This window comes from Corvus brachyrhynchos, unplaced genomic scaffold, assembly GCF_000691975.1.
Source record: "Corvus brachyrhynchos isolate BGI_N302 unplaced genomic scaffold, ASM69197v1 scaffold70, whole genome shotgun sequence".
Lineage (NCBI taxonomy): Eukaryota > Metazoa > Chordata > Aves > Passeriformes > Corvidae > Corvus > Corvus brachyrhynchos.
Window position 1 is genome coordinate 6,380,100 of NW_008236217.1, and position 27,296 is coordinate 6,407,395.

The following is a 27,296-nucleotide window of genomic DNA, read 5'->3' on the forward strand; positions in this document are numbered from 1 at the left end:
GGAGATATTAAGACTTTGCCCATATTTGCTGTGACTCTGCGGCTCCTCTACTTTCAGGGAAGAATTGCTTCCTAAACCAAACAAGTTAATTTGTGTATTTTTTTTTCTGTCTGAATTACTTTTTTGTTGTTCTTGTTGTTAACAGATGCAACATTGACAACATTTATAGTTATTTCCTTTCATGTTTATTGGTAAAAGCCTTCTTGATATGCGAAATCCACCTGATTTCTTATAATGAATGACCAATGTATACCCTCACAATGTGTTTTCAAACCATTGGATCCAGTCTAAATGGGAAAAAGGTGTGCCAAATTCATCAAAGACTGTTGCAAAGGTTTTGAGGGAAGAAATGACTGCAGTCTTTCAGAGTGTAGCTGTCTGGGATAAAATGCTGACCCTTGATAAGTATTAGGCTGGCTCATCAGTTTTTACCCATTCTTCCCTGACTCCCCATGTGCCCCCCAGACTGGGAACCAGAAATTTTAGGTGAAAATTAAAATTCTTGCCTAATCATGAAATTTGATTAAGCTAGTGGTTTTAGAAAAAAGACCAAATATCACAACGCTAATGAAAAAATTGCAAGAATTGCTAATGACGTGTGTGACTCATGTTGATAAATGGAGCAGATTTTTAAACATAGCTCTAGGCTTCAATTCTTTCAGCTCATTCACAGTCAGTTCTTCTTTATACTGGGCTCAGTGAAGCTATTCTCAGAGGAGGGTGCAGTGTGACATGGATTAGGAGCCAGAGAGGAGAGCCATTAATCGATTCAGTACTACACAGGTTATCCAATATCTAAGAAAGGTTTTAAATATTTTAGGAAGCATAAAAAGCTGAAAGCAAAAATCTAGTGATTTTTGATTTTATTAATTTTTTTTTTTCTTTAAAGGAAGGCTGTTGAAGACTGGCTCAAAAGCAAGGAATAATTACTGATAATTGATGTTTGAAGAGGTTTTGTTTCTAGGTTTATTTTTAAACCCAGCTATGCTATATCTGAGTTAGTAAGCAGTGCAAAGGAGCATTCTTATACACTAGAATTGGGTTTTTGTCTGGAATGGTTCTCGGCATTGCATTTTCCGAGCCAGTTAGTGATGTCCTGGGCAGGTCTCAAATGTTGCTCTGGGGTAGGGTCAGGCCAGGAATGGTTCCCAGCAGGCAATCAAACTTTCAGTTTTCCCTCAGCTTCATTGTTGGAGATCAAGAAAGCTTAGTAGTAAGAATGAAGCAGTTATAGGCCACTTGGTTTAATGTCAGTGAACAGCCCTACAATATTCAGTTTACTGGTCTAGACAAGCCTACAGTGTTTCCTTGTAGTACTATTATAATTTAAAGTAAAACTCACTGTGAGTTTTAAGACGCTGAATTTGGTATAATTTGTCACATCTGCCAAAAAACCATTTTCTTCCTTAAGATAGAAGTCCTAGTGTTTTATGCTTTTATTTTAAAGTGTTGATAGTCAGTCATTTTCCAAAGAGCATTTCTCTGACTTCTTAAGAGGACAGCAGCATATAAGACTGCAAGTGTTTGTTTTTTCTACCTCTCCTAAAATCCAACATAGACAGTATGAGGATGGTGGTAATCAACAGGGTGAATATTGCTCATATTTATTATAAGAATCTTTCTGTTCCATAAACTTTGTCCATTGTGATGCTTTATTCCTTCCTGGTCATTCAAATATACATTTTGTTTGAAACTATCTTCACACATTTGAGGCTTCTTGAAAAATGTCTGGGTCAGTACATGTAAAATGATCTACCTGCATAATACTGCAATCTGTAACAAGTATTTCCTAATTTTCTCTTAATTAGTTTTTTTTTTTTAGTGCTACAGATTTTGACTAATGAAGCTGTTGGTGTACTTACACTGGACAGTGGGAGATTGGTCTGTGAAAGCAGTTGATCTCTTTTAGGCTTCTAATTTACATTATCTTTAATGAAATGTAGGAGTTGTTGAAAAGAAACTTTGCTGGTAGATCAAAAGGAGAAACTAGGCTTGAGCAGGCCAGGCAATCACCTATTAAGCAGCCTGCAATGTTCACACTAGCTTTGTATGAGACAATGTGTCATTGCTAGTTTTGATTGTGGAGTTTGTGTGTATGTTTGCAGTGTGTTTTGATGCAGCAGGCTAACAGTTGAGAGCTGACTGATAAGTTGGCCTTAATCTATGTAGAAAATAGGTTTAAATTACTCCTTTTTAACTCTGCAAACATAGTTGTAAATCCTGTTCTTCTTGCTCCCATCTATAAATCACACATTGAAAAAGCACATCTGCACAGATGCCTTTAGTGAAATAAAAAAGGGTAATGTAAAGACTGTTTAGGATTTCTTGTATCAGCTCCATGAATCACTTTTCTGTATAAGGTTAAAGTAGAGTTTTTACCTTTAGGTTGCTGAAGTTGCATGATATCTGAATATTAAACTTAAGACCTGTAGACTGAAGTCTTATTTCAAATTAACATTTTATTGAATTTTGATGTATGTATTAGAAAACCCACAACATTTAAAGGTTTGAATCAGGAAACAAAGGTGATTTTCACTGAAGAAACAAACCAGTCCTTTCAGAAATCCAGTTGCTAATTTTACGATCTTTCATGTCATAGTTTCTTACTAGAAGCAAAAAAGGGTTTTTTTTTGCAGTCTAAAGACAACTTGGAAGTAGCAGACATTTTATGAAAAGTGTGCTTTGATTGTTTTTCATGTAGAACTTCAAGGGCAGATAAATTTTTGACGGCTTTGTGATGGCTAAATCTTTAAAATGCAGTAGTCTTTTGAATGATTCTTAAAACATGTTTCCTTGTCAAATTTTCTTGCTATGGAGTTAGAAATACTTTTTCAAGGTACTGCATTTTTCTCATTTGAACAAATTACTGAATTATATTAATGAATTTGATTTTTTCTGAATATGAGGTCATACCTGTATTGGCTTTAAAATCATCTTGTTCATTTGGCACTTGTACTTCTTTATAGCTGCATTATGATCTAACTTTACAAGCTATCACCTAAGGTTAAACAATCAAAGTAGTGGGGCTTTGCTTGTTTTCGCCCCACTTGCTGATTATCTACTTCTTTTATTGATTTAGGAGAAACCTTTTGTTCTTTACTAATGAAAATCAGGATGCTCACTCAATTAGCTCCTATTCAAGAGATTCAGATATGGGGAATTTCCTTAAGTGGCTATGTTGTTCTTTGAGGCTATGATATCCAACAGAAACTGCTGCCTTTGGATTAGGAGCAAGGGTAGTTTAAACCAGTTTTGGGCTGGTGGGGGCTGATGTGGTGGAGTGATGTGGTGCAGTCGGTGTGAGTAAAGTGGCGTATGTGGTTGATGCCCTGCAGATGGGAGCTGTTGGTTTGTCTTCTGGTGTTGCTTCCTGAAGACTTTCATAGTAAACATTTATAAGAGATCTTAAATATTACCATCATTGACTAGCACTGAAATTGCACTACTGCTCTGTTCATCACGTTCTGATACTGTGCAAAACATCAAATAGGAGAATTGATCGTATTTTGTAGCATGAATACTCTCTGAGTGTTGTTCAGAGAGGTGATTCTTTTCTGCTGAACCTTGACTGCTTTCTGTGGAGAATTTACTATTATATTTAAATACACAAAACACAAGAGAAGATGGTGTATTTGGAGTCATGAGAGTGGTTGTAACTCCTCTTCCCCTCATATCTCACTAAGACTTTTGCATTCGGGGTGCCTGTGCCCTCTGTGATAGATTGGAGCCAAGTCCCTCAGGACAGGCATTTCTTATTTCTTCCCCCTTTGGAAAACCTCAGCACTGCTGGGTTCACCTCCCTCTGGCCAGTCGTTTTGCTTGGGGGATTTGTGAAGTGTATAACCAGATTATAATTTTGTGAATTTGAAAATTTATTTATGAATGTCAAGGATCTGAGGTTCTGAATTTTTCTTCTTGTTCTAAAATGTTTACTGGAGTTTTCTTTTTGTTGCAGATATTGTAAATGCCTTTTATCTGCAATTATTTTCATTTTGATAACTAAATTACTAAAGTAATGGAAGCATGCATGTGAAAACAGTTTATATATCTAAAGTAACTTAAGTAATTCTAGTATTTGAAAATTGCATATGATTTTCATGTTATATAATACTTTGTGTTGATTTTGCTGCCATTTGCAGTGAGAATATTGAATTTGGTGCTCTATGAGACATCCCAGTTCACTTTCTTCTATCTCCTTCTAACCAGTTTCTTTATCAATATATCATCTTGCGTATCTTGGAACTAAGTAATTTTATAGTCACAATCATAGTCGCGAATTCCTACCTAGCTGTTTCTCCTGGGTAATGTCTATGTTTGTTTAGGGGACTTTTGTACACAGTATCCTCTATGGATACACTTTGCTTCTACCATTTTCTATATGACAGCTCATTTATTTGACTGGATATTGCTCTCTCTGCTCTATTTAAATAGTCATATATTCAATCAGTGTGTTAAAGAAAAGGATATTGATTCTTGCTTGTCTCTAGGTGTTTTTTTCATATGAGGGAGTTCATACAAATAATGTAATCAATAAATGTTCTCTCTTTCAGGCCTAACAGATGAAAAAGTGAAGGCGTATCTTTCTCTTCACCCCCAGGTACTGGATGAGTTTGTGTCAGAAAGTGTAAGTGCGGAAACTGTGGAAAAATGGCTAAAAAGGAAAAATAACAGACAAGAAGGTAAGTACTTTGTGATTAATATTTAGCTTTGAACAGCTCAGTTATTTTCAGATTTAAAAAGGAAACCTGGTTTTGGTATAACTTGACTATTATAATTTTTGTGTTTAGGTTCTACCATTTTTTCGAAGGCAAAATAGGCTAACAATTTTTAAAAATATTTTGAACCTTTTGGTATTTTTATTTTGAAATATACTGGTACTAATTTTGGAAGTTTAGTTTACCCATTTTGAGTTGCAAATACTATCCATCAACCTGTAGTGTCTGTTCTGAGAACATAATTTGGTCTTCTTGGATCTGAAATTGATAAATTTCGAATTAAAATTATCCAGTATGCCTCAGTAAATTACTGGATATACCATCTCAAAAGTTCCTACTTGCAACATGTAATAAGTCAATTTTAGATAAGAACATTGACATAGAAGTTAAAACCCAGTGTGTTGAATTCTGGGGGTACTTCTGTTGGATTGCTTTAGGTAAAATACCTTGCCAAATAGACCCAGAAAACTTTCTTTTGAGACAGCCTGGATTGACAATGATCATAAATTTTGTAATGATATTAAATTTTGTGAGATTGTCTGCAAACATAAAATTCATGCAATTCTAGCAGTGATTTGTAATGTACCAGGTAAAATGCAAAGGAGGAAATTACCAAGAAGGTTAGGTTAGAAACACTGATTTTGTTTTCTGGCTGACTTCCGAGGTGTTTAGGGTTTAAGTTCTGGTGATAATTCTCATTTTACATAGAGGGGCTATTGTTACTTCCTAGAAGATAGTGTTTTCTGTAGAAGATGATGGTTGACAAGGGATGGAAAAGGCTTTATCGAGCTGTTACTGTTTTTGGTGGTAATGACTATATTTCTATATATATATATATATATATCATACTAAGGTAGCAGTAATTTTTGTTGCTTTAAAGAGATTACCTAACAGAACAGAAGTACATAGCAATAGACTGTTCACTACTTTCTTTGTAGTTTGCAAACTGCAGCACTGCAGAAGGCCTATTGTTATAATCCACAAATGCAATCAGAAAAACAATGTTATGAATCAAGGGAATAGGTTGTGACAATGCTTTTTGTAAGCAGAAGATAAAACAGAAACTAATACTTCTTATTTTTATGAGCTATGGTCATTTAAAAATAATGATTTTGTCTAAGGTGCTTGAAATCACTGTAAGAAATCATTGTATGTTTGAAACACAGTTTATAGTCTGGGTCCAGGATCTTGATGCTAAAACCAAGTAAGTGCTTTGGAAAACTTTTAGCATCAAGAATCATATTTTGCTAGAGGAATTTATTACCAGTTGCTCAAATTTTTGGGGGAGACTTTAAACTAAAGATATATTTTTGTGGGAGTCCTCATGCAAGTTTTTGAATCAACTGCTAAAGCAAAGTAACTGCTGACCATTTTCCTAGCAAAGTTTTAACATAAACAGGTACAACAGTGGGATTTGTCTGTTTTTTCTTACACTTTAAAAACTCTGTATTATGGCTAATTTGCCCCAAACTTGTATTAAAAGTGTCAAGCAATACTTATGCTACCATTATCATCCAACAGGTCTTTCTGTCTTCCCTGCTACTTCCCTTTTCCTGACAGTGATCTTTTAGGTGGCCATATTTATTACCCTAAAGACAGTCATACAGATGTGGTTTCTTTAGTGTTGGATTTTAGACAAAAATAAGCAGAACCAGATTTAAAACTACACTTGCCAAGTCAAAAAGATTAATTTGAATGCATTTTGTTTATAGAATGGAACAGATACTGATGAGCCTTATCTGTGATTTTCTTCTGGAAAGATAAAGTCTATAGTCATATAAAATATTTCTGATAACAAAATATCCCAGTTTTTCAGAATGCAATATTTTCAGCAAAGAAATTTGCTAGATGATTTACTTAGGTCATGTTATGTATGTACAAATTCTGCTGCCTGAGTAATGGTGGCAGTGAGAAATGAGGGGGAGAGGATGGAACTGATTCTTTTGGTGTCAGCACGGATCTTTGGTGACTTAAAGTGGCTGCATAGCTTAAGTCACTTTACATCAGTAGGGGTATAATTTTCCCTCTATCCTTTTTGCTTCAGTCTAGTTTGCTTTACGAATGCTCACTTCATGTAATGTGTTACAGCCAGAAAAATAAGCTTTGTTTTTATTAGAAAGTTGCCAGGCAGATAAAGTGCTGTTTTAAGGTCTCTGGCTCAGTGTCTGTACTCTTACATGATGGTGACGCAGAACAGTCATTAACCTATATGCAGAAATGGTGTCCTGCCTGATTTGCAGACATCCAGCTGTGTGTACTCTGCAGCCAGAAGTCAGTGGGCCTGCAGCCAGGGTAGTTTATCTGAATTTCATTAGCATGAACATGAAGTGAAATGTCTGATTTGGACTTAAATGAACCAAAATTTATCTGTGACTGAGATTCACTGAATTAATTACTCTAGATGTTTTGGGTTTTTTTTAAACCTAAATTATTAAAAAGGACGGAAATCAGTAAATACTGCAGTGTTTAAGATATAACTATATCCCAAAATATAAGGCGTTCTATCGTCAGTGTATATGGCTTAAATGTGTCTGTCATGGTAAATGTTAGATTGAAAGTTGCTCATGTCTGGTTGATGGTGATGGTGATGGTGATCTACCTGGGATAGTAGGACTTTTTTTCTTTAACTTGTGTTTTTTGTTTTCCTGGTATATTGGAGAAAAGCTTCAAAGATAGCATGGAAAAGGAATGCTGCTTATGCTGATATTTGGGTATTCACTGCAACTTTTTGAACCCTATTATCTACCAATAAATTACATGATCAAAACACACCCAGGCCTTGTATTGTTGCACACAGCCTTTCCAAACAACTCTGTTTGTAATACACAAACACTCGAGTTTTAAATTTTTCCTATCCAGATCATGGCAGAGTTAATATGCCAGAAGGAGATCTTTTTTCTTTTCCAGATGCCTAGATATAATACTCAGAGAACTCATGAGACTTCTTCCATTGTCCTCTTTCCTTTCATATCATTCAAGCAAAAGTGGCAGATGATTTTAGCCAGAGCCATAATATTAGGAAAGCTTTAGATTCTGTCGCTGGATAGATCCTCATCTCCCAACAAATTTCTCAGAAAAATATTGATAAATTCCAACCTTAATTATATCATTTGAAGCTTCACTGCCACAGCAATAAGAGGCTAAGCACATTGATTATAAACCAGATGTGCATCTTTTACACTGTTGATACTGAATTTCATAGATCTCTTTCCTAATCTTTTTAATGACTTCTTATAATAAGAAGAAAGGACAAACTGTACTGACACAGAATTTCTACATGGAAAGCTGCCTATATCACTTAGGAAACTCATCACTTCCCATAGTCCTCATGTTCATCACAGTGCACGACCGTGTGCTTAGTTACTGCTGAATCTGGACACATTATCAGATTTATACATTTTTTTCCCAGAAATATTTGCCAAAAACATGTAAAGCTATGTATAGTGGGAACTTAAAGTGCTTTGCCGTTGTTAATACAAATGCTGTTGTTAAGTAATTTATAAACACAATTAAAAAAAGAAAAAAGGAAAATAGTACATTTAGTACATGATATGACACTAATTATACTCAGAAGTTATAATCTTTTAAGTGCACTGAAATTACTGCATTTCCAGGAACCTGAAATTTCATAACTGACCTGTTTAAAAAAAAAAAAAAAAAAAAAAAAGAAGAAATTAGAAATTAGTTCCATAATATAAAATTGGTATGTTATTGCTGCAATATTTGAATTGTACTAGGCTGTATCATTGACACATAAAAGTTCTGTATGAAAAGAGATTTCTGGTGCTGCAGTTTCAGGTTTTAAGATATCAGAATGATGGGATTTAAAGTTGGCTACAGTCCTGTAAGAGACGAAGTAATGAATTTTTGAGAGGTGTTGATATGTGTCTCTACTTAGGGAACAAGTCTGTACTTAGGTTTTTATTGTTAAGGAATACTGAAGTACATATTTCTACATTAGATCATAGTTACTCTGTTATTTACTCTTTTAATTATGTTATTTATTCCTGCTTTTAAAAGATGGTGTGTAGAGGAATGTTATTTGCACTTCGCCTGAGGTTGTTAAACAGCTGAGAGGATGGCTAACATGCATTTCCATAAGCAGGGATAGTGTATATAAAAAGAAATATGTAAGGGGGATATGTGTCAGTATGTGTATGCTAAGTAGATGTCATCTTGCTGCCAGAATTATAAAGAAAAAAATGGAGCCTATTCTTGATTTATTAGCTTTTGCGGACTGTGCCTTTTTGCACCAACTAAGCAGAGATACCTGTTCTGTAGTGCAGGGTAGGAGCTCTAGCAGTGTAGATGAAGGATACTTGGAATCTGGAGACTGTCACTGCTGTGGTGCTCCACATCTTGTTGCAATTCTGACTTCTCCCCAACCTAGGCAAGAGGAACTGATATGGCAGTATGTTAACAACCTCCTTGATTTATAATTAGGGTGTCTTAATATTTCATTGACACTGCAGACATGCTGTTTTATTCCGATGCATCCCTGCTGTGCTTATGTTTGTGACATCCAAGCAGGCAACAAATACTTGCCAAAAAGCAAGAGTAGTTGTGGGAATTATTTGGGCAGTGTGTGACTTTGCACCATTGACACCATAGTAGTAGCTCTTAATGCTTAGTACCAAACCCCACTATTTGCATATTTTGATGCCTTTCTTGGATTTTTTTTTTTAATTTTTCTCAAAATACAACAGAAAGTATGTCTCCTCCAATTCCAACTGGAATAATTGCTTGCTGTGTTCTTGCTCTTCACTCAGCATTTGCTAACAACCAGTTAGATACAAAATGTTGATCTAGGTGGATTTTTTGGTCTGAACCAAGGTAATTTATGATACTGACAGGCACTACTTTCCTGGGATAATACCCAGACTGATAAAAATTGTCTCTATTGTGTATGTTTTTATCAGAAAGTTGCAACAATATCGGGGGCTTGACTATGTAGGACCTATTTGTCTGTGTATTTGGCATAGTCCTCACTTCCTTGGAGATAAAACTCATGGATAGACTTTTATATGTCATAGTTTGCAGGTTGCCATTTCTCATGTGTCTGGATAATTTATGTTAGTATTTCAGAGGCACTTTCCAGTTCTGTGGTGGAGCTCTACATAGGAATGCCATTTTAGTCCAGATAATGAAAATGGCGTGCATGTGTCAGAGGTGCAGAAGAATTTTGGAGCAGATTTCTGGGGAGACTGTTGTATTGTGCCATTGCTTTAGAAAATTGTTTTATTACTGCACCATTTCCTGAAAGACTCAGTATAATTGCCCAAGGTGAAATGTTTTCTTTCCTGTGTGACAAGTTCAATGGGTTTTTTTATTGTTTTTTCTTAATCAATCAGAAGAGAATCAACTTAGAAGTGGGCTCATTTTGGCTGTGAAAATATTGAGAAGGAGTTAGTGAACAAGTTTCTCCCTGTGATGTTGTCAGTATGGTTTTTGGACAGAAAAGGTTAATGGAGAGGATATTTAGATTAGATAGATAAGGATTTTTTTAATATATTGGTAGTACAGAAACACTAAGCAGTGGCGTCTTGGTAGATAATACTGAGGTCTTCAGTGATGATGAAGTTTTTTGTTCAGTGTGCATCTTGATGTTGAAGCAGTTACTAATTTCATTTGTTATTTGAATGGCTATCACTAGAAAACTCCAAACAGTGCTCAAAGGAGCTTGGCACATTTTTTTCTTCTAATTTGCTGAAAAAAGTGAGAGTTTATTGTCTGATTGTTTTTTGGGTTTTTTTGAGTGGGTCAGGTGAAGGAGGTGATTTTTCTGTTTTTCTGGAGTTCTGTGTGTTTAGAATTTTTATCTGGTCAGATATTTGCAGAGGGTAATCCTTTAATGATGATATGTTTGGCCTTCGGAAGTAGACGTCATCGCTTGGTCTGAGTTCCCTCTTAAATAATTATGTTAATCACATTATATCTAGAGCAATTATTCTCAACATGTACTTATACTAATGTTTGTTGTGTCTTTGTTAGTCTTGAATTAGGAGTGTTTATGTTTTTTCTGTCTTCTCAAAAATACTGTTTCTCCTTACTTTTAAACCTGGCTTCACAGAATCATTTTCTGCTCAGTACTGCTAGCTGTATTAGAAAATAAACAGATATTGATTTTTGTCATTTCTCAAATGTTCAGTAAATTATGACATGGAGCTTCTTTTAGTATCATTCTGAGGAATAGGTGTTCCAATTTTCTGTTTCTCTTCAGTTTACATTTTGAACATTTCCAGATGATCAATATCTTCTGTAAAGAGTGGACAGTATAAGAGAGATAGCATTGCAATAATGGGTTAATGAAGGTTATATGCAATACAAAACCATTTCCCTACTGTGTGAGACAGCTCTCCTGAATGTTGTCTGGCCCTGCTGTTCTTTGTTTTCAGATTCTTTGTCTCCTGTAAATGGATCTTTGTTTTTAGAGTAAAAAATCAAGCAAACAAAAGAAAAAAAATCTCTCACTACTCAGTAGAGAGGATCCGTTCTGCTGATGTATGTGGAGACTGTATACCCACGTAGCCAACACTTTTTAATAATGATTATTTATGTCAGTGTTAGCTAACCTGTTTTATCTGCATTGAAATGGAGTAGGAACATTCCCATGGCCTGTAAGTTGAGAAAGAATTAAATAACAAGGGAATAGTCATTAACTTTTATGGGACTTTTTAATCCAAGTATAGAAGTATTAACTTCATTAATGTTGGCTAGACAAGGCCTGTAATCAAAGATTGACCAATAAGGATAAAATGACAAAATGTAAAATAACTATAGATTGTTATGAAATAACATTGCTTGTTCTGTCCTTTAAATGAGACCTGTGTCTTTGAGGAAAGGGAAGTATGCAGTCACACAGTGTGATAGTCTGTTAGTGAGCACAAAGAAAGAATGTTTATTCATGAATGTTCTGTATGCGAGTAGTGAAAACTCAGGTCAGCAACATTCTCAATGCCTTATCCATATATAATATACGTGTAAAAATTCTGCCATCTCTTCTATATCACAGGAAGTACAGGAAGCCCTGAGGATGAATGAAAATTCATCTTTTACAGTGGAGATGTCTAGTTGGATATAAATGTTGATGCCATGCTTTACGTGGATGATTTTATGTTTCTATGGGCAGAAGCAATTAATGATATATGTCTTAACCTCATACTGGCTATTAGTGACAATTTTCAGCAGAAATTTTACTTCTGAAACTGCTCTGTTGTCTTAATGCTTTGAAATCAGATTGTATACACAGAACAGTAAATCACAGACATAGTATGGGCTTAATGAAGACCAAACATTTTCAGTGTGTGATTCTGTAGTGATTTATCTAATCACGATGTTGATTCAGTTACTTTATCCTTTAAAATATCTATGATTGGGGGAATTTTAGGCTAGTTGTCCTGTGTTTGTCTATCTGATCAGATTTAGTGCAGCTAATTTAAAGTGTGTACTTTTCATGATGAGTCATAGATAGTCCCTTTATTTGTCCTAGTGGTCATTGGTCGATCAAGGGCTTTGTCCAAAAATTACTTCTTTATACTCTGCATGGTGAAATAAATCCTGGCAATTAATTTTCAACTGAACTATAATAAATTGCTTTTGTTTTTGTTTTTTTGGGATTTTTTTTTTTTGCATGTTTTATGAATGAATGTTAAATTATATTCCCACTTCATTCAGCAAGAGGATGGCCTAAGCATGACTTCATTCCTATTGATTTACTTCTATACATTCCCTAATTACTCCCTCAGGAGATGATACCTGTTTAAATATGTTGTAGGAGGGACACATGTATTGCGCAAAAGTGAGCCCTGTTTCCTCTGCTTAGCTGCCATAGAGTTTTGTCGAGGAAAGGGTCATGTCACAAATATTATACAAACGCTTTGAAGCTGTTATTAAGCATGTAGCTAGAAATTATTTGGTTCAAAACGTGTAGTCAAGTTCCAGACAATAAAAAAATCCAACAAGAAACCAACCCACAAAACTTTGAGTTGAATCTTTTTCAATTGTCTTCGAAGATACAGATATTGAACCAAAAAATCCAGGCATTGGAGAAAAAGTTCTCGTTACGATTTTGAAGTTGCTAAGAACTTGGAAGTAAACTATGGAATTCCTAGACAATTTCACTACAGAGGACTTTAGTATTCTGAGAGGGATTTTTATTTTCATAAGCTCTCTGAAAAAATGGATGCACACTAAGATGGTAAAACTTCAAATGTACTGAAAATTAAACCCAGATGCATAGAAACTCAGAAGAATCTCATAAAGTGTTAGATAAAAATAAGGTTTGGTTGATCTTTACCTCTGAAGCCTAGTTGCATGGTGTGTCACATCTTCGAGGGTAAACTGCTTTTTCTTCACTCCCAAACATGATGCATCCAAGCTACCATCTGGAATAGTCCTGGGCAGCTGTTAGTCCTCTCATCTGATCCCAAATATCGTCTTGCAAATTGGCAAGATCCAAGCCATGCTGTGGGTGCAAAGTTAATCAGGTACTGGTGATATTCAAGCCCAGTCTACATCCCTAATTCCTCCATTACTTTAGACCTAGCCTGAATTAGCTATTACAGCTCAAAGAGGGATGCTAGGAATATAGTGGAAAAATCAGCCTTTAGAGCTTCAGAGAGAGAGCTCAGCCAAATCCAACCAAACAGGAAACTTCATTAAGTCACTGTGGAAATTTGAGGTTAATTTGAAGTTCAGATGCTCTGTACAGGTAACACCACCTCCTCAGGATACGTAGAAGAGCAAAGTTAACCAGATATGTAGTTATCTCTAATCTGTATTTCTAGAAGTCCAAAAAACAGGCAAGAAAGGAAGTATTTTTTTTTTTTGCATAGAACTCTTTATTGATACAATGTATGTGACAAGCTAACATTTCCATCAGCACAGCTGAGGGGGACAATGGACTGTTAGACTAGCAGCATGTGAGGCTTGGAGGAACCTGACTTTATCAGTGGTTAATAAACTTGGGCAAGAGTACACTGAGTTTAATTGTGTTTAACTATTTTACTTCTTTAGACAATTTGAGCAAAATGTCTGACTGTCAATTATGGAACAGGTGGAGATTGTGTACGGTAATTTTTTCTAGGTATGAGGGGAATGGATGTTTTTATTTCCCATGTGGAACACTTAAAGCTCAGGTGTAAGGAGGTTTGGCAGGAAATTATAATGGGTTATAAAACCAGTGTCAGTTGGTGTTGAGCCAATGATAAGTATAAATTTTATGTGAAGGATTTTTCTTGTTTGAGCATAAGAACAGAAAAGCTAAGAAAGAATTAATTGAATAATTATGTTAAAGAATATTTTTTTCTCAAAAGCATTATTCATTTTCTGTTTTTTCTAAATTCCATGAAGACATTTACATCTACTGAACTAATCATATGACATTTGAGGATGCTCGTTTACTACCCATAGATCTTGCGTTATTTTGTAGGAGGCTTGTTGTTACGTTGGTGGGAAGTTAGCAGGGTCTGAATTTCTTGCACTGGCTAGTGCATCTAGTTCAATTCAGCCAGAAAAAGACCCCTATTCTGATCACGTTATTAACTTTTTATAAAACCTCTCTTCCTTATTATCTTTATATTATGATGACTTTTGTGATGCTGCTACCAAACAGAGGGGGATTCTTTATTCTGCAAAAGACCTAAACTGGAGCAGAAGTTTTATAATTATGACTGTCATGATGAAGACAGTTGACAGATTTACCTTTTCCATAACAGAAGAATGAAGGGCACCCTGCAAAACAAATTGACTACAGATTTGAAACAACAGGATGTCCTTTTTCACACAACCCATGCCTAAATTATGAACCCATTAGCATAATATATTTGAGATGTTAAAAATGTAAATGGGTTCAAAAAGTGATTAGACACATTCCAAAGAAGAAATACTTCATCAAGAGCTGTTACATACTATGATCCTGATGCAGCCTCCAGCTGAGAAAATTCATAAGCATCTGATTGCTCTGAGGACATACTGGAGTAAGTATACTCTGTACATCTGTAGTCTGTGTTTTCTCTCCTTTTCATACAGTGTAAATTCTTCATACTTTTTTCCTGTTTCCTTTCTAATTGAGCTGTTACTAGCCATTGTTATATGAGTAGATGGACTTTTACTTTAGCAGAATAGGGTCATTATTTTCTGTCATTATACTTCTCCTGCCTTTCTGGGATTTATGTACCACCCGTTGTTCAAATTGTGAGTCAGATTGTCTTAATAACTCATTTGAATATGCTGGAAAAGAGACTGGGTTTTTATATTATGACGCATTGTTTATGGATCTTAGATAAGCTGCAAGAGGTCTCTTCAGTTGTAACAATAAGGCGTCTTTGAAACTCTTTGGAGACAGTACTTTATTCAGACTTATGCTACTTAGCTGCAGTACTGAGCTAAATTATTTTATTCTTTCTTTTAACCTGCAGTTTGCAGAGATACACATAAGTGATGATCTTCGGCTACAAAAAAAAGAGGTTTGTCTAGTTGAAATTGTGGAGTAACAGTGATTAAGAGGCTTTCTCACATTTCTTTTTTAATGCAAAGGCAGAATATTTAGTGTGTTTTATTGTTTGTTTAGGTAAGAGAAGGGAGATCTTCTACAGGGTGCTTGGTCCTCATCCTAAAGTGCTGGTTTCATTCCATTTGTCATTAAGCATGGGGAGTGAAAGGGAAAAAGAATGACGGTGTTGATGTGCAACAAGGATTAGGAAATTAATAAGGTGTAGGAGAAGGAATGTCTGTGGGTTTTTGAAGGGTTTATAGCAATTGGGTGTAACTGACATCAGGTTTTGGTGACTGGGGTGGGGAAGTGACAACGGACTCGTTACATTTATACTAATTCAGTTCAAGAGGGTTCATTGTGAACATATGGAAATATCTTCATGAAGTGCATCAGGTATTTGTATAGCAATAAAGAGGTGTTTATTCTGGGGGACTTGCTGGGCAGTGATTTGGATTTACAGTGAACCAAATTACAGTGGAGACTTTTCAAAACAACTTTTTAAGCTAGTAGCTACAGTGACCCTTCTTTTTAAATCAGAGTTGTCATGACCCACACAGTGAATGCCCTTCTGGGAGAGGAGGTTATTTCAAACAGTTTTAAATTACCAGAATGTGCTCTTTTCGCATTATATAACATAGCAAGCCATGTCATTGTGACACCTGCTGGTTTGCCATTATGTATATATTTCATGGTCAATCATGAATGTGCTCAAGGAATAATCTGAATTCTCCCTATTGTCTGTTACTTCTCTTAAACAAAATTTTAGTTTTACAGAAAATTGTTTTTACAAATGTGTACTATTACCATGTTGTGTTTTCCAGCCGTTCTCTGGCCAAAACAATATTTGGAGAAAATAACTGTCATCTCCCCATATGCCAGCATGACTGTGTTCTTCAAAAAATTTTACTTCTGAGGAGTAAACAGTGGCCATAAATCTCTGATACATTTCAATGTTTGGGGTACCTATTGTAGCAGCCAACTGTATACACCAAGGACAGTGGATATATGTATATACATTCAAGTACAGAGAAAAACAGACCATATAATATAGGAAAAGGGTATTTACAAGTATTTTCTCATGTTCTGAGGGTTTTTTTTCCATCAAAAACTCTTTGTTGCACTGTTTAATAACAGTTATCAAATTTTGAATCCATGTAGTTTGAGCAGGTACAGAAACAATTATGGCTCTTCAAAATTCACAATAGGTGGCACGGAACAGTATTGCAGAGCCACAAAAACATAGGCAATCTTAGAAATACTGTTGTCTGTCATGGTCCAGTCCAGCATCCTTTAGTGACCATTTTTAGATCTAAACACTGATGGATGAATCACTGGCCCATGTTGGCATTTTTGTACATCACAGATAGGTCTTTATGATTTGAGAATGGATAGGCTCAAATTTTGGAATACATACTACAACTGTACGTTTCCACACAGATTTATTTAAGCATTGCTGAGACTGACCCTATTATATAGGGACATAAACAAGATTCTTTTAAACACACTTTGAAGAAACTCACCAAAACTAAGCATTTTTTCTGGATGATAAAGGTGATTTCAATGTTTTCTTCTCAGTGTGACAATGGCAATGCAGTTTCTGTTCACAAATGTGGATAACTTGTTACCATTCTGAATTCAGCATTTCTTAGTTTATGTAGCTGTCCATCAGCTACATAGGGAGATGCTTCTGGAGCACTTCAAAGAAAATAGAAGTGCGGATGGAATCTTGCAATATTTCTGAGGGCAGCTTAAAAAAATGAATTGGACAGGTTTCTGATAGAAGTGCCAAAATAATTCTTTTAATAGAAACAATGAAAGAAGAAAAGCTATGTACACAGGATCCTCAGGAATAAATGTCACATTAGAAGTTTAGATTGTTTCTTTTCTTTTTGCTTCTTGTAAATCTAGTTAAAGGGAGAGAATATTTGATTTAGATTTTCTTCATTCTTAATAAATGTGTATAAAATCTTGGATAGTACTTGAGTTACTATACTTGTTTTTCTTTATTTTTATGACATATCTTAAAGCGAAGGCTTGTTTCAAATAATGCTATATTTTCTCTGGAAGTTTTCTCAGCTCCATAATCAATTAGTTGAGTTTTTGAAGAGCTCGTTCTTCTACAGACTGTTAGGAAATGATTGGCTATTTTTGAGTGATTGTCTTTATGTAGATCTTCAGGCATTGAAGTCAACACCTGCTTAGCTCAGCATCATCTCATTTGTATTTGTACCTTATTTTCCTTTCGATAAATAGGCAGACTGAAGCCTGTTGTTATTTCATTTTCTCTACCTCCCTAGGCTTATCATTTTTAAAATATATATTAATGTATTTCATAACTCTAAGATTGTTGGGAGAGACAATTTTACTTGGTTTTCATTCCAAGGTCTGCCATTTCTTTTTACATATCACAGGGATGGAATGATTTTCCTTGGTCTCAATGTTGTCTCTCTCATGATACATCCAAATCCCTCAGATATGGTTGACTGTCTTTCAGTACTCTTTCTGAAGGTGGATTTTCTTAAAGAATGCAGAAACAGAAGCATTTTTTGTACGGTAATTAGGTGAGGTTTATCTCAGAGACTGGCAGTCAAGAACTTTCTGACTTCATTTCATAAAACTTTGGTGAGTTCTGACTCCACTTTTACCTCTTAGAAAAAAGTATTTAATAAGAGCTCCTGGCCTGACAGTTTTCACAACCTTGAGGCTTCATTTGTGTGTCTCAAAAGGTTAATGAAAACCTTTGCTGTGGTAAGTGACAAGCTCACATGTCTTAATAAGGAGAATAAAGTAAAAGAAGGACAGGCATTTCTTCATTCTTACCAGGACCTCTTTTCGGACATTTGCATCAGATATCACCTTGGGTTTTGAAGATGTTTTTATAACATGTCCAGGATCCAAGCCTAGAGGAGGAATCAGTGGAAAATGGCTTGGTAACTCTTGTGTTTCCTCGAAGAAACAGATTAGGAATCTAGAGAAAGTATTGAACTTCTGTTCTGACCTCTCAGTAATCCTGTTATCTCAGTCTGACCTCTGCTTTGAAAGTACCTCAGATTAGTTGCAAGGGATTGTATTTAGTTAAACGTATTTCATTTGATATCTTTTAATCTTTGCAAATTTTCCTTTTGGTGGTTGCACAAAGTATATGTTGAGTTCCAGATACTGGCATCTATATACACAGGAAAAAAAAAAATCACAAATCTCCAGTTCATTTCATTAATTGTAATAGTTAAACCTGGGTTAATACAAATGCAGAATGTATTTTTTCATAGAAAAGATACCTGGAATTCCTTATGACCAGTTGAAATGCTGCAGAAAAATACATGCTGAACAGTGGAGCTTTGAGTTGATACAAAGCTCTTGTTTTGCTCCTAAAACACATCTAAAGAAGTCTCAGTAACTGTCCAAAGAGTTACTGTATGCAAAGAATAGGTTAAAAAAATTGTAAGTACCTAAGTATTTGCTCCTGCCTTTCATACTGAACTCATATCTGAAGAACCCTCCTAACTTGCTTATAAATCCTTCTCTTTTGGAGTCCTTGAACAAATTCAGAATCTTACAAATTTTTCGCTACTATTTTTAACATTTACTGGAAAATTACTGCACTGAATATTAGTGTTTCAAAGATACTATGGCATAATACATGAAAAACTGAGCTGCTCTGTCAGTAGAGAAGCTTAGAAAACAGTTTACCTGCTTATCCCACTCGTGCTTTTTGTAAACATCCTTGGCTACACTCCCAGTAAAGATTGGAATATGAAGTAGCTTTACCAAGTGGTTTCTTCCTTTCCCTTATGTATTGAAAGGAGAGGCCTTAGGGGAAGCACAGGACAGATGAGAAAAGGACAGAAACAGGAGTAGATGCATGTAGGCTATGAGAAGGAGGAGTGGATTGTATAATCTATTGGTGGTGGCAGGCTGAGACATTCACCCTTTTCATTAATTAGCACCCCACAGATGCAAATAAATATGGAATATTTGTTCTATTGCATTTTCTTGCTGATTTTGATTTCCATGAAGTGGGATGCTACAGAGCCTGGGTTTCTTTGGGCTTAAAGAAAACCTAATTTCTGGGATATAACAAGTTGCAATTTAAGTAATAAATCCTGTTTATATTAATATTAGCTGTCAGCTTAAACCAACACCCTGAAGTTTCTAAAGGAATGGATGTAGTTATATACTTGTTTTATGTTTGTGGGAAATCCTCTTATGCATCAAATTAAAGGACACTTGCTAAATTATGTATGGAACAAGAAATAAGTCTAGTGACTGATAATATTTCAAATGAGAACTTTTAAAGTATTCAATACATATTTTTTGCTTTTTTTCATAATTACAAAGTGATATTAAGTAGGAGAACACAGGATTCCGTCATTAAAATAATTCTTTTTGAATAATTATTTTGCTGTGTTTTCTGTGGATCAAATTATGTACAATATGAATATGAATAGCATTCACCAGCTTATACTATATTGAAAGACTATTTTCCTTAATTTTTACACTCTAAACCACCTCCCACTATGTTGCCAGAGCGAATGTATCTTTGGGAACAGAACCCAGTCTGCACCAATGGCTGACTGCCAAACCTTTCTGCTGGAAAGCCAGCCATTATTTTCTACCTTCTACTGCACAGTAGGGTGCATCCACCCATTTATACCATAGTGCCATAGTTTTTTATTTCATGGTAATCTTTTGTATTAGATATTCATAGGAATAAATTTTCTCTAGCCATGTAGGTCACATTTCTCCCCAGACAAAACTGAAACGTAATAGATGCTTTTTTTTTTCCTAAAGTGTCTTTGAAAAAATTGTAGTCTCTAGCAATGGGTTTTTCTTGGAACTGAATGCATTTGCACCCTGTCATTGATATCATAGGCACACCTTATCCAATTTCATTGCTGTACTACAGTCGGCAAGCAAACAAAAGTAAATTAGGGAGTAGGTTTGCATTCCTCCAGTATATCTGGAATAGTAATGGAAAAAGAAAGTATTAAAGGCAATAATACAGTGTAAATAAGTTACTGGAATCACAGACATCTTTTAGAACAAGATTAGCAAATGTCATTGTGCTGTCAAAGCAAGTTTCTCTCCGTGCTTGTTTTCTACTTGAGATATGGCTAAATAATTCAAATATTATTTGAATTAAGAGCCTAAAGATAATTTTCAATCTTATCACCTTCCTCTTTAACTGTTCCTAAAATATTATCATCTAAACAATCAATCCTAAATCATTTAGATGCAGGATTGACCAAAAGAAAGAGTATACTCGGTGGTATGACTTAGCAGTGTTTGTCTTGATTGTTAAGAAGTATTTCAAGATTTGAAGAGAATAGTGTGAATTCTTACATAAACCTTTCTCCACGTGCTCTACAGGTACCTAAAACATATTAAAGCTTCTTATTCATTCCAGTCCTGTGCTACAGGAAACTAATAACTAGAAATGAATGTTGATGTAGATCATCATGTTCTTAGAATGGAAGAACCCATTAAATCTAGACATCTCTGCAACTGCTACATTTTACTAAAGATGATGTGTCCATGTCTCCAGCCTGAAGGAAGCCATAATTGCATTTTGTTTTATTAAGCTATTACATATGAATGAACGTGTTATGTTAAAAAAAAAAAGTACCAATCATCTTAGCAAAGAGAACTTTCAATGCCTCCTTGAGAGTCTTCAGAACCTCAGGCTCCTTTAGTTGGCACCAACCACCTTGAATAGTCCAGTCATTAGGAAACTGAGATGCCAATGAATCCTGTCTGCTCAAGCCATGTTCAGTTGTGCCAGAACCTTCTTGTTCCTAGGAAATAACTCTGGTTGATTTAAGCCTGCACTGCCTGCCCTCAGCTTCCATCCCTGGGTGTGTATATCTAGCCTTTCCCAGGCATTGGTCATTTTGCTTATGTAATTGTAGATTAGACCTACAGCTCACTGCTGCGGCTGTAAGCTGCCCCAAGGCAGTGGGGAGAGCACAGAGGTGGTAGTTCAGGCTTAAATTGGTTTCTGCTGGTGTGGACCTGCACCTTGCCATTCCTTTCTAGATAGGTTCATCCCTTCAGGAAGAGACAGTTTCAAATATTCTAATCTGAGATGGCATCGGTTGTATCTGATTAAGTAATAGACAAGCATTGACAAAACACTGGGTATGGTTTAGGTAATAGAATCACAGAATGGTTTGGCTTGGAAGTGACCTTAAAGATCATCTAGTTCCAAGCCCCCTGCTGTGGGCAGGGACACCTTCCACTAGACCAGGTTGCACAGAGCTCCCTCCAGTCTGGCCTTGAATACTTCCACAGATGGGACATCCTCAATTTATCAAGGTAGCTTGTTCCAGTGCCTCATAAGCCTCTCAGTAAAGAGTTTCTTTGTAATGTCAAATCTAAACCTACTCTCATTTCAAACCCATTCCCCCTTGTCCTGTCACTATGTGCTCTTGTAAACAGTCTCTCTCCATCTTCCTTGTAGGCTCCCTTCAGGTACTGGAAGGCCGTAATTACATAACCCCAAAGTCTTCTCTTTTCCAGACTGAAAAAAATGCCAATTTTCTTTCCTTGTACGAGAGGTGCTCCATCCCTCCACTCAACTTGGTGGCCCTTCTCTGGACTCACTCCAACAGATCGATGTTCTCCTGTGCTAATGGATCCCTCAAAAGAAAAGTGCCACACAATTCTTTAAATTCTGGAGAAAGATTCCTGCTTTGAAATTGTACACATCCCTCTTTGAATCATTTTCCATGTAGGTATCAAAGAAAAGACTTTCCAAGAATTACGTGTTAGACTGCATAAAATATGCGCAGAGAGGACAGGGTGCTTAAAGGAGTTAAACATTAACACAGATTGTACTAATAAAAGTTGCACAGAGAAGTGGTGTGCTTTTGAATAAATCTGCACATATGGGAACTGATATATATTAATTTGGAGTGAAAGCTGAATTTTCAGTTTGTTAGATATCTCTTTTTATAGGAAATCTATTTTGGCACATTTTGAAGGTGACAGGAATTTGCATCTTATTCAAGTTAATTAGAATCCTAACAGACACCACTTTACCGTAAAGTCGAGACATTGCTATGCCTGGAAGAAAGACAATAGAAAGTAAGGCAATTACAAATCAGTGATTCCAAAGTGAATTCTGTGTAGGCTAATAATTCAAAGTGGTGAAGAGAAGAGCAGATAAAGCACCTCAGGTATCAAATTAGTCAGTGTGGGACAGCATTTAAAAGCACCGACCTATGTGCTAGATGCATTTGGCTGGCCTTTTGTTTATTTTCTAAGAACATCACCTCAGAGAATAAGATTACATTTCTGTGTGGATTATTTCTGGAGCAATTTCATTCTTACTTATTGTACATCATAGTATAAATTTTATATATGCATTTAAAGAAAAGGAAATGTAACAGGCTTTTTCCCTTTCAGCTGTCTTAGACACTGTCAAACTTGAAGTCCTTTTTATAGAATTCAGGCTCAGAATGCATGGAGTAACTTGGAAGTGACCCTGGAAAATAAATTACTGTTTTATAGAGCTTTTTCTGCATTTCTTTTGTGCTTTTGTTTCATTTGGCATATTTGTTTTTGTATATTAACTCATAAATATGATTTTATAACCCTTATGTGTACTTTTATGCTATTTTGAATCCAGCAGCTTTATTTGCAATATTGCTGTCTTTTTTTGCATAGTTAGTGTTGTCTAATGAACTTATAAATACTTCATTCTACTAGAATTTTAATAATGCCATCTGTTCACTTGATGGAAAATGGCAAAGCACTCTGAAGCAACTACCTTTTTTTATTTTTTCTTGACAGCTGTATTTTTAAAGCTTAAGATTTAAGTTTCTAGCATTATTTTTTCACTAACAGTAGCAGTGAACAATATTGCAAACAATAACAATTTTTTTTGTTCAAATCTTACTTTGTGACTGATTTTCTTTAGATGCAGTTTGGGGTTTTTTTTGATCTGTAATAAACAGTATTTTTTTCTTTTTACTGGATCTGTTTTTCTATCATGGCAGAAAATAAAATAATCCTAGAGAGGTCAGTAAAGCACATCACTGCTGGTAGCATCTGATGTCTCTGTCCAAGCTGCTTGCTCGTCCTGGCACCTCTGTCCCTCTCTCCCTGCACATCCTCCTTTTGAAACTGTTTTGAAAGTCTTTTCTTTGGCTCTTCTTTCTGCTTTCAGTCTTGCTTTATTTAATTATGTTAATGTTTGTCTTTTGAACCACCAACTTCTTATGTAGTTATTAGGCTGTTCTCTTTGGTGTACTGTTTGATGACTTAATCTCACTCCTGCAATTAGTTGTCAAAACTAGTGGCCTGGTGTCTAGAAAAGGTCAGGTCCCCCAGTAGCTCCTGGGGGAATTAGTGATGCATGTGAAAATTGAGTGGCCGTGTACATATGCCACCATCTGAGTAGATGTCAGACTCAAATGGGTTAAATAACACAGCTCTAGTGTTTCTGAATTAGGTAGATGTAGTAGATAAAGAAGTGTCTAAGAAGCGGTTGTGTCACGGGGTTGTTTTTCCAAATTCCTCATCCAAGTAGTTGTGTGACGCTTGCTTACGTAAGAAACTCGTGTTGGTGTTGACAGAACTCTGTGGCAGGCCTGATGAAGAAAGTTGGGAAGAATGGTGCTGTAACTGGCAAATTATGAGATTCCTCAATCATGACTGTTTCAAAACTATTTTGAAGGCATGGTGAGAAGGGACTTAGATTATGAATTACCCTTTTCATACTTGCAGGAATAGATTTCTCGCTTGGTTGCAGGCTCTCAGTGTGTGATCATTAGTAGTTCTCTTAGATTGACAATTTGGGAGATAGACACAGCTCCTTATCCCAGCAGGTGGCAACTTCAGCTGTGTTGAAGAGGTACGGTTGGCTCTGGCTCCCTTTATTCCAACGACAGAAGTGGTACTTCCACTTTCTCTTACTGCTGTGTTAGATATAGTTTATTAGCTTTCCAGCTGATTTCTTTATGTATTTCCTGATTTCTTATTAAGTATTTCAATTAATTTACCATCTGCATTGGATTTTGTTAGTTAAATAAAAAATGCACATCAAAGTAATTTTGTCTTGCATGAACACATCCAGTTCTTCATTTACTCTAAGCTTGTAGAGCTTGTAGATCTGAATTTACAGTTTTCCTTTGGACATTTCTTTTTTTTTTTTTTTTTTTTTTTTTTTGACATCTATCAGGCGAGCTGTGAGTAGAGAATTCCTTCTGAAATTTCCAGTGTGATCTCTTCTCTGTGTGAATGTGTGTCTGAGGCACATTTGCCTTGCAGCCTCTAAGGATGGGATGATTTCTGTCCCCAAGTCTTTCACATGTTCCTAATTACAGAGATACTGTGATTTACCTCCCTTTCTTATGGCTGAATGATTCAAGGAGCTAGATTCTTATGATGGGACAATCATCAGTGCCTGATAGTACAGCCAGCCCTCTGTTTGAAGCCTGTGTCGAAGTTTCTGTACTGAAAGTTGGTATGCAGTAGATGTGATGGCATAGTGGAGCATGAGGATGTGCTGGTAGGCATACTCAGAAATGAGAAAATCATCAGTGCACTGAGGACTGGGTTCTGCCTGTCAATTTTTGTGGAACCTCTCGGAGAACCAGTCTGGGTCAAAGGACAACCTGGATGCTGATGTGCCAAGCTATTTAATGACCATGTCTCATGATGCATGTGGACTGCTAAGTGCTGTGACTTTGTAATGTGTTCTGGTGCTGAAGTGTCTGATGTTGGCTGTTACAGTGTGTCCTCGAGGTTACACAAGACCGGTCAGAGCTATATAAACAGAGCTTCATTGGGAACATTCTTGTTTTCAGCCAGGGACAACTGGTATTTGTCACATTTTTATCTTGTTTTCTAGTAAGCTCACTTCTCAGTATTATAACCTTCCTCAATTATTTCACATAACCTTAATATAATCTTAGAGCTTCACAAGTGGCTGAGTCTCTACAACTTAGTGAATGACCGTTCTCACATGAGCAGTGGTAAATCAACATACCTACTCATCATTGGGGTATGTAACTTCCTTTCATTTCAAGGAATTGGTTGCCAGACTGCTACGGAGATTTTTTGGAAATCATAGTGGATGTATCCCTGCCTGAAAACTTTTCTAAATCTGGCCTAACATTTTTAATACTGCACCTGCTACTAGAGAGAGTTAAAATTTTGCATTTGTTCAAATGTCAGTTGAAGAATACTGAACTCCACAATGTCTTGGATTTTTTTTGTTGTTGTTGTAGAGCAGCCAAAAAGATAATTTTTAAAATTTTTTTTCTTGTGTAATTACTGTGAATTATAATTATCTGTCATTACAAAATCTTTTTAGAATAAAAATGACTAGTTCAGAAACTCATAAGGTGCTGTCATTATCGTTCATGGAGAACTGTCTATAATTTTGTAGTTACATATTCTGTTCCTTTCCACTCCCTGAAGGGTTTTTTTTTTTTTTTTTTTGTTTTTTTTTTTGACAGTCTTCTCATTGCAAGCAAAATGTTTTACTCACAGTGGTGGTACTGATAAGTAGTAAATAGTTCAATCTTCTCTTGGTTTCAATCTGTTCATCATGTTAGTATAACATGTCATTTTTCAAAGACTCCAAAGTCATGAATTATCTGCACCTCATTATTCTGTAATATTCAACTCAGTCACTGAGAGCTTGATTATGATTACTAACAAATCAGCTGAAATATCCTAAAAGCAAAAAGGCTTAATTTGTAAATTTTAGTCCCTCTTTTTCTTCTTCAGGTTTTTTTCCTGATTAATTTAAACATTTTTTTCAGTTTCTTGGTTTTCAATCTACAGAGTAAAGTAAATAAAATACATCTCTAATACAAATGCACCTATGTTGTAGTTACAGTATGGTTTCTTCAGAGGGATTGAGATGATTCCCCTGACATAAATATGTTTCACACTGGATCACTGCACCCTCCCATGTGGTAACCCATCATCTCAAGCTCTAATGATCCCTTACCCTTGTTGACGTTAGCAAACTTTTCCTCTGGGGTGTTTTCTTTTGTTTCTTTTGTCAGCTGTTCTAAAGAGAAGAAAACTGCTCTGTCTTGATTTTTGTGCAAATTCTGAGGATTTTGCTGCAAAGTTCAGTAACATGACATTTGTTTTCAATGTAGTCAGAGGTGTAGATAGTAGAAAATCAGGCAGGCTGCAAAGCTTCTTGTTCTACTTTTGATTCTCTATAGCGATAAACACTGGAATCTGAAAATTTTGAACAACTTCTTAAGAGTCCAGTAAATTACAATTTTATTACGTGGACATGTTTTTCCCTAAAAAAAAATCTTTAATGTTTCTAAACAGAAGGAGGTGAGAATAAAGTGATCAAAAAGGCAGGGATGAGAATGAAATATAAATAATTAAAAGCAAAAAGTTTACTAAAAATGTTGGTATCTGATGCTCTGTTTCCCCAGGGTAAGTGAAAGATTACATTCTTCCTAACATGTATAACATTATTATGTTCTCTTGCTGTCACTGAGCCATATGCAGTATTTCCTGCTCCAGAAGCTGACAACCTGCTGAAATTTCTTGGTTTGCTTGGGCCAACAAGCCTTGGAAGCCTTGCTCCATGCCAGGGATGGGAACATCATGGCACTGAGCTGTGTGATGCCATCGCTTGCCTCATTAGGCTCAGAGTGGAGTGTGGGCTGTATATAGGTGTTGAGAAAGCAGGAAGTGTCTTTCCTTAAAGTTCTCCAGGCATCTTATCAGTTGAGAAGAGGTATTCATGGTCTAGGAATAAACAAGCCAAACTCAAGAGGCCCAGCAGGGTCCAACAGGTATGCATGTTTTTAAAATATCAAAATGTCTCGCAATGGACAAGATCCAGTGGGGCTTACTCAGGTTGTTAGAGCTTTGTAGGACCTGCTTCCAGCAGTGTTCTCTTTTAATCATCTCCTTCAGCCCTGAATCACTATACATAACAGAAATGCCATGATATTTAATACATAAAAGCATTTCTGATTTCCAATGTATGCTGTAGCAGTTCTATTGATTTTAATGGAATTGCTTAAGGTATATATCTAAGTAGTATTTGAGCCAACGGCAATGTCATCTTTTTCTTCTCTTTGTAAACACCTGCT

The 27,296-nt window shown here is 35.8% G+C and overlaps 1 protein-coding gene across 4 annotated transcripts in view; it reads left to right on the forward strand.

Moving 5' to 3' along the window:
- The window catches only part of PDE10A (phosphodiesterase 10A), a 347,743-nt gene that overhangs the window by 247,749 nt on the left and 72,698 nt on the right, over positions 1 to 27,296 (forward strand). For all 4 annotated transcript variants that reach the window (XM_017746080.1, XM_008643319.2, XM_017746063.1 and 1 more), the window contains exon 2: positions 4,551 to 4,679. Coding sequence is in view for 3 of the 4 variants with exons in the window: in XM_008643319.2 (XP_008641541.1) it covers positions 4,551 to 4,679 (129 nt within the window). In the remaining variant the exon portion in view is untranslated. The remainder of the gene's footprint in view (positions 1 to 4,550; positions 4,680 to 27,296) is intronic.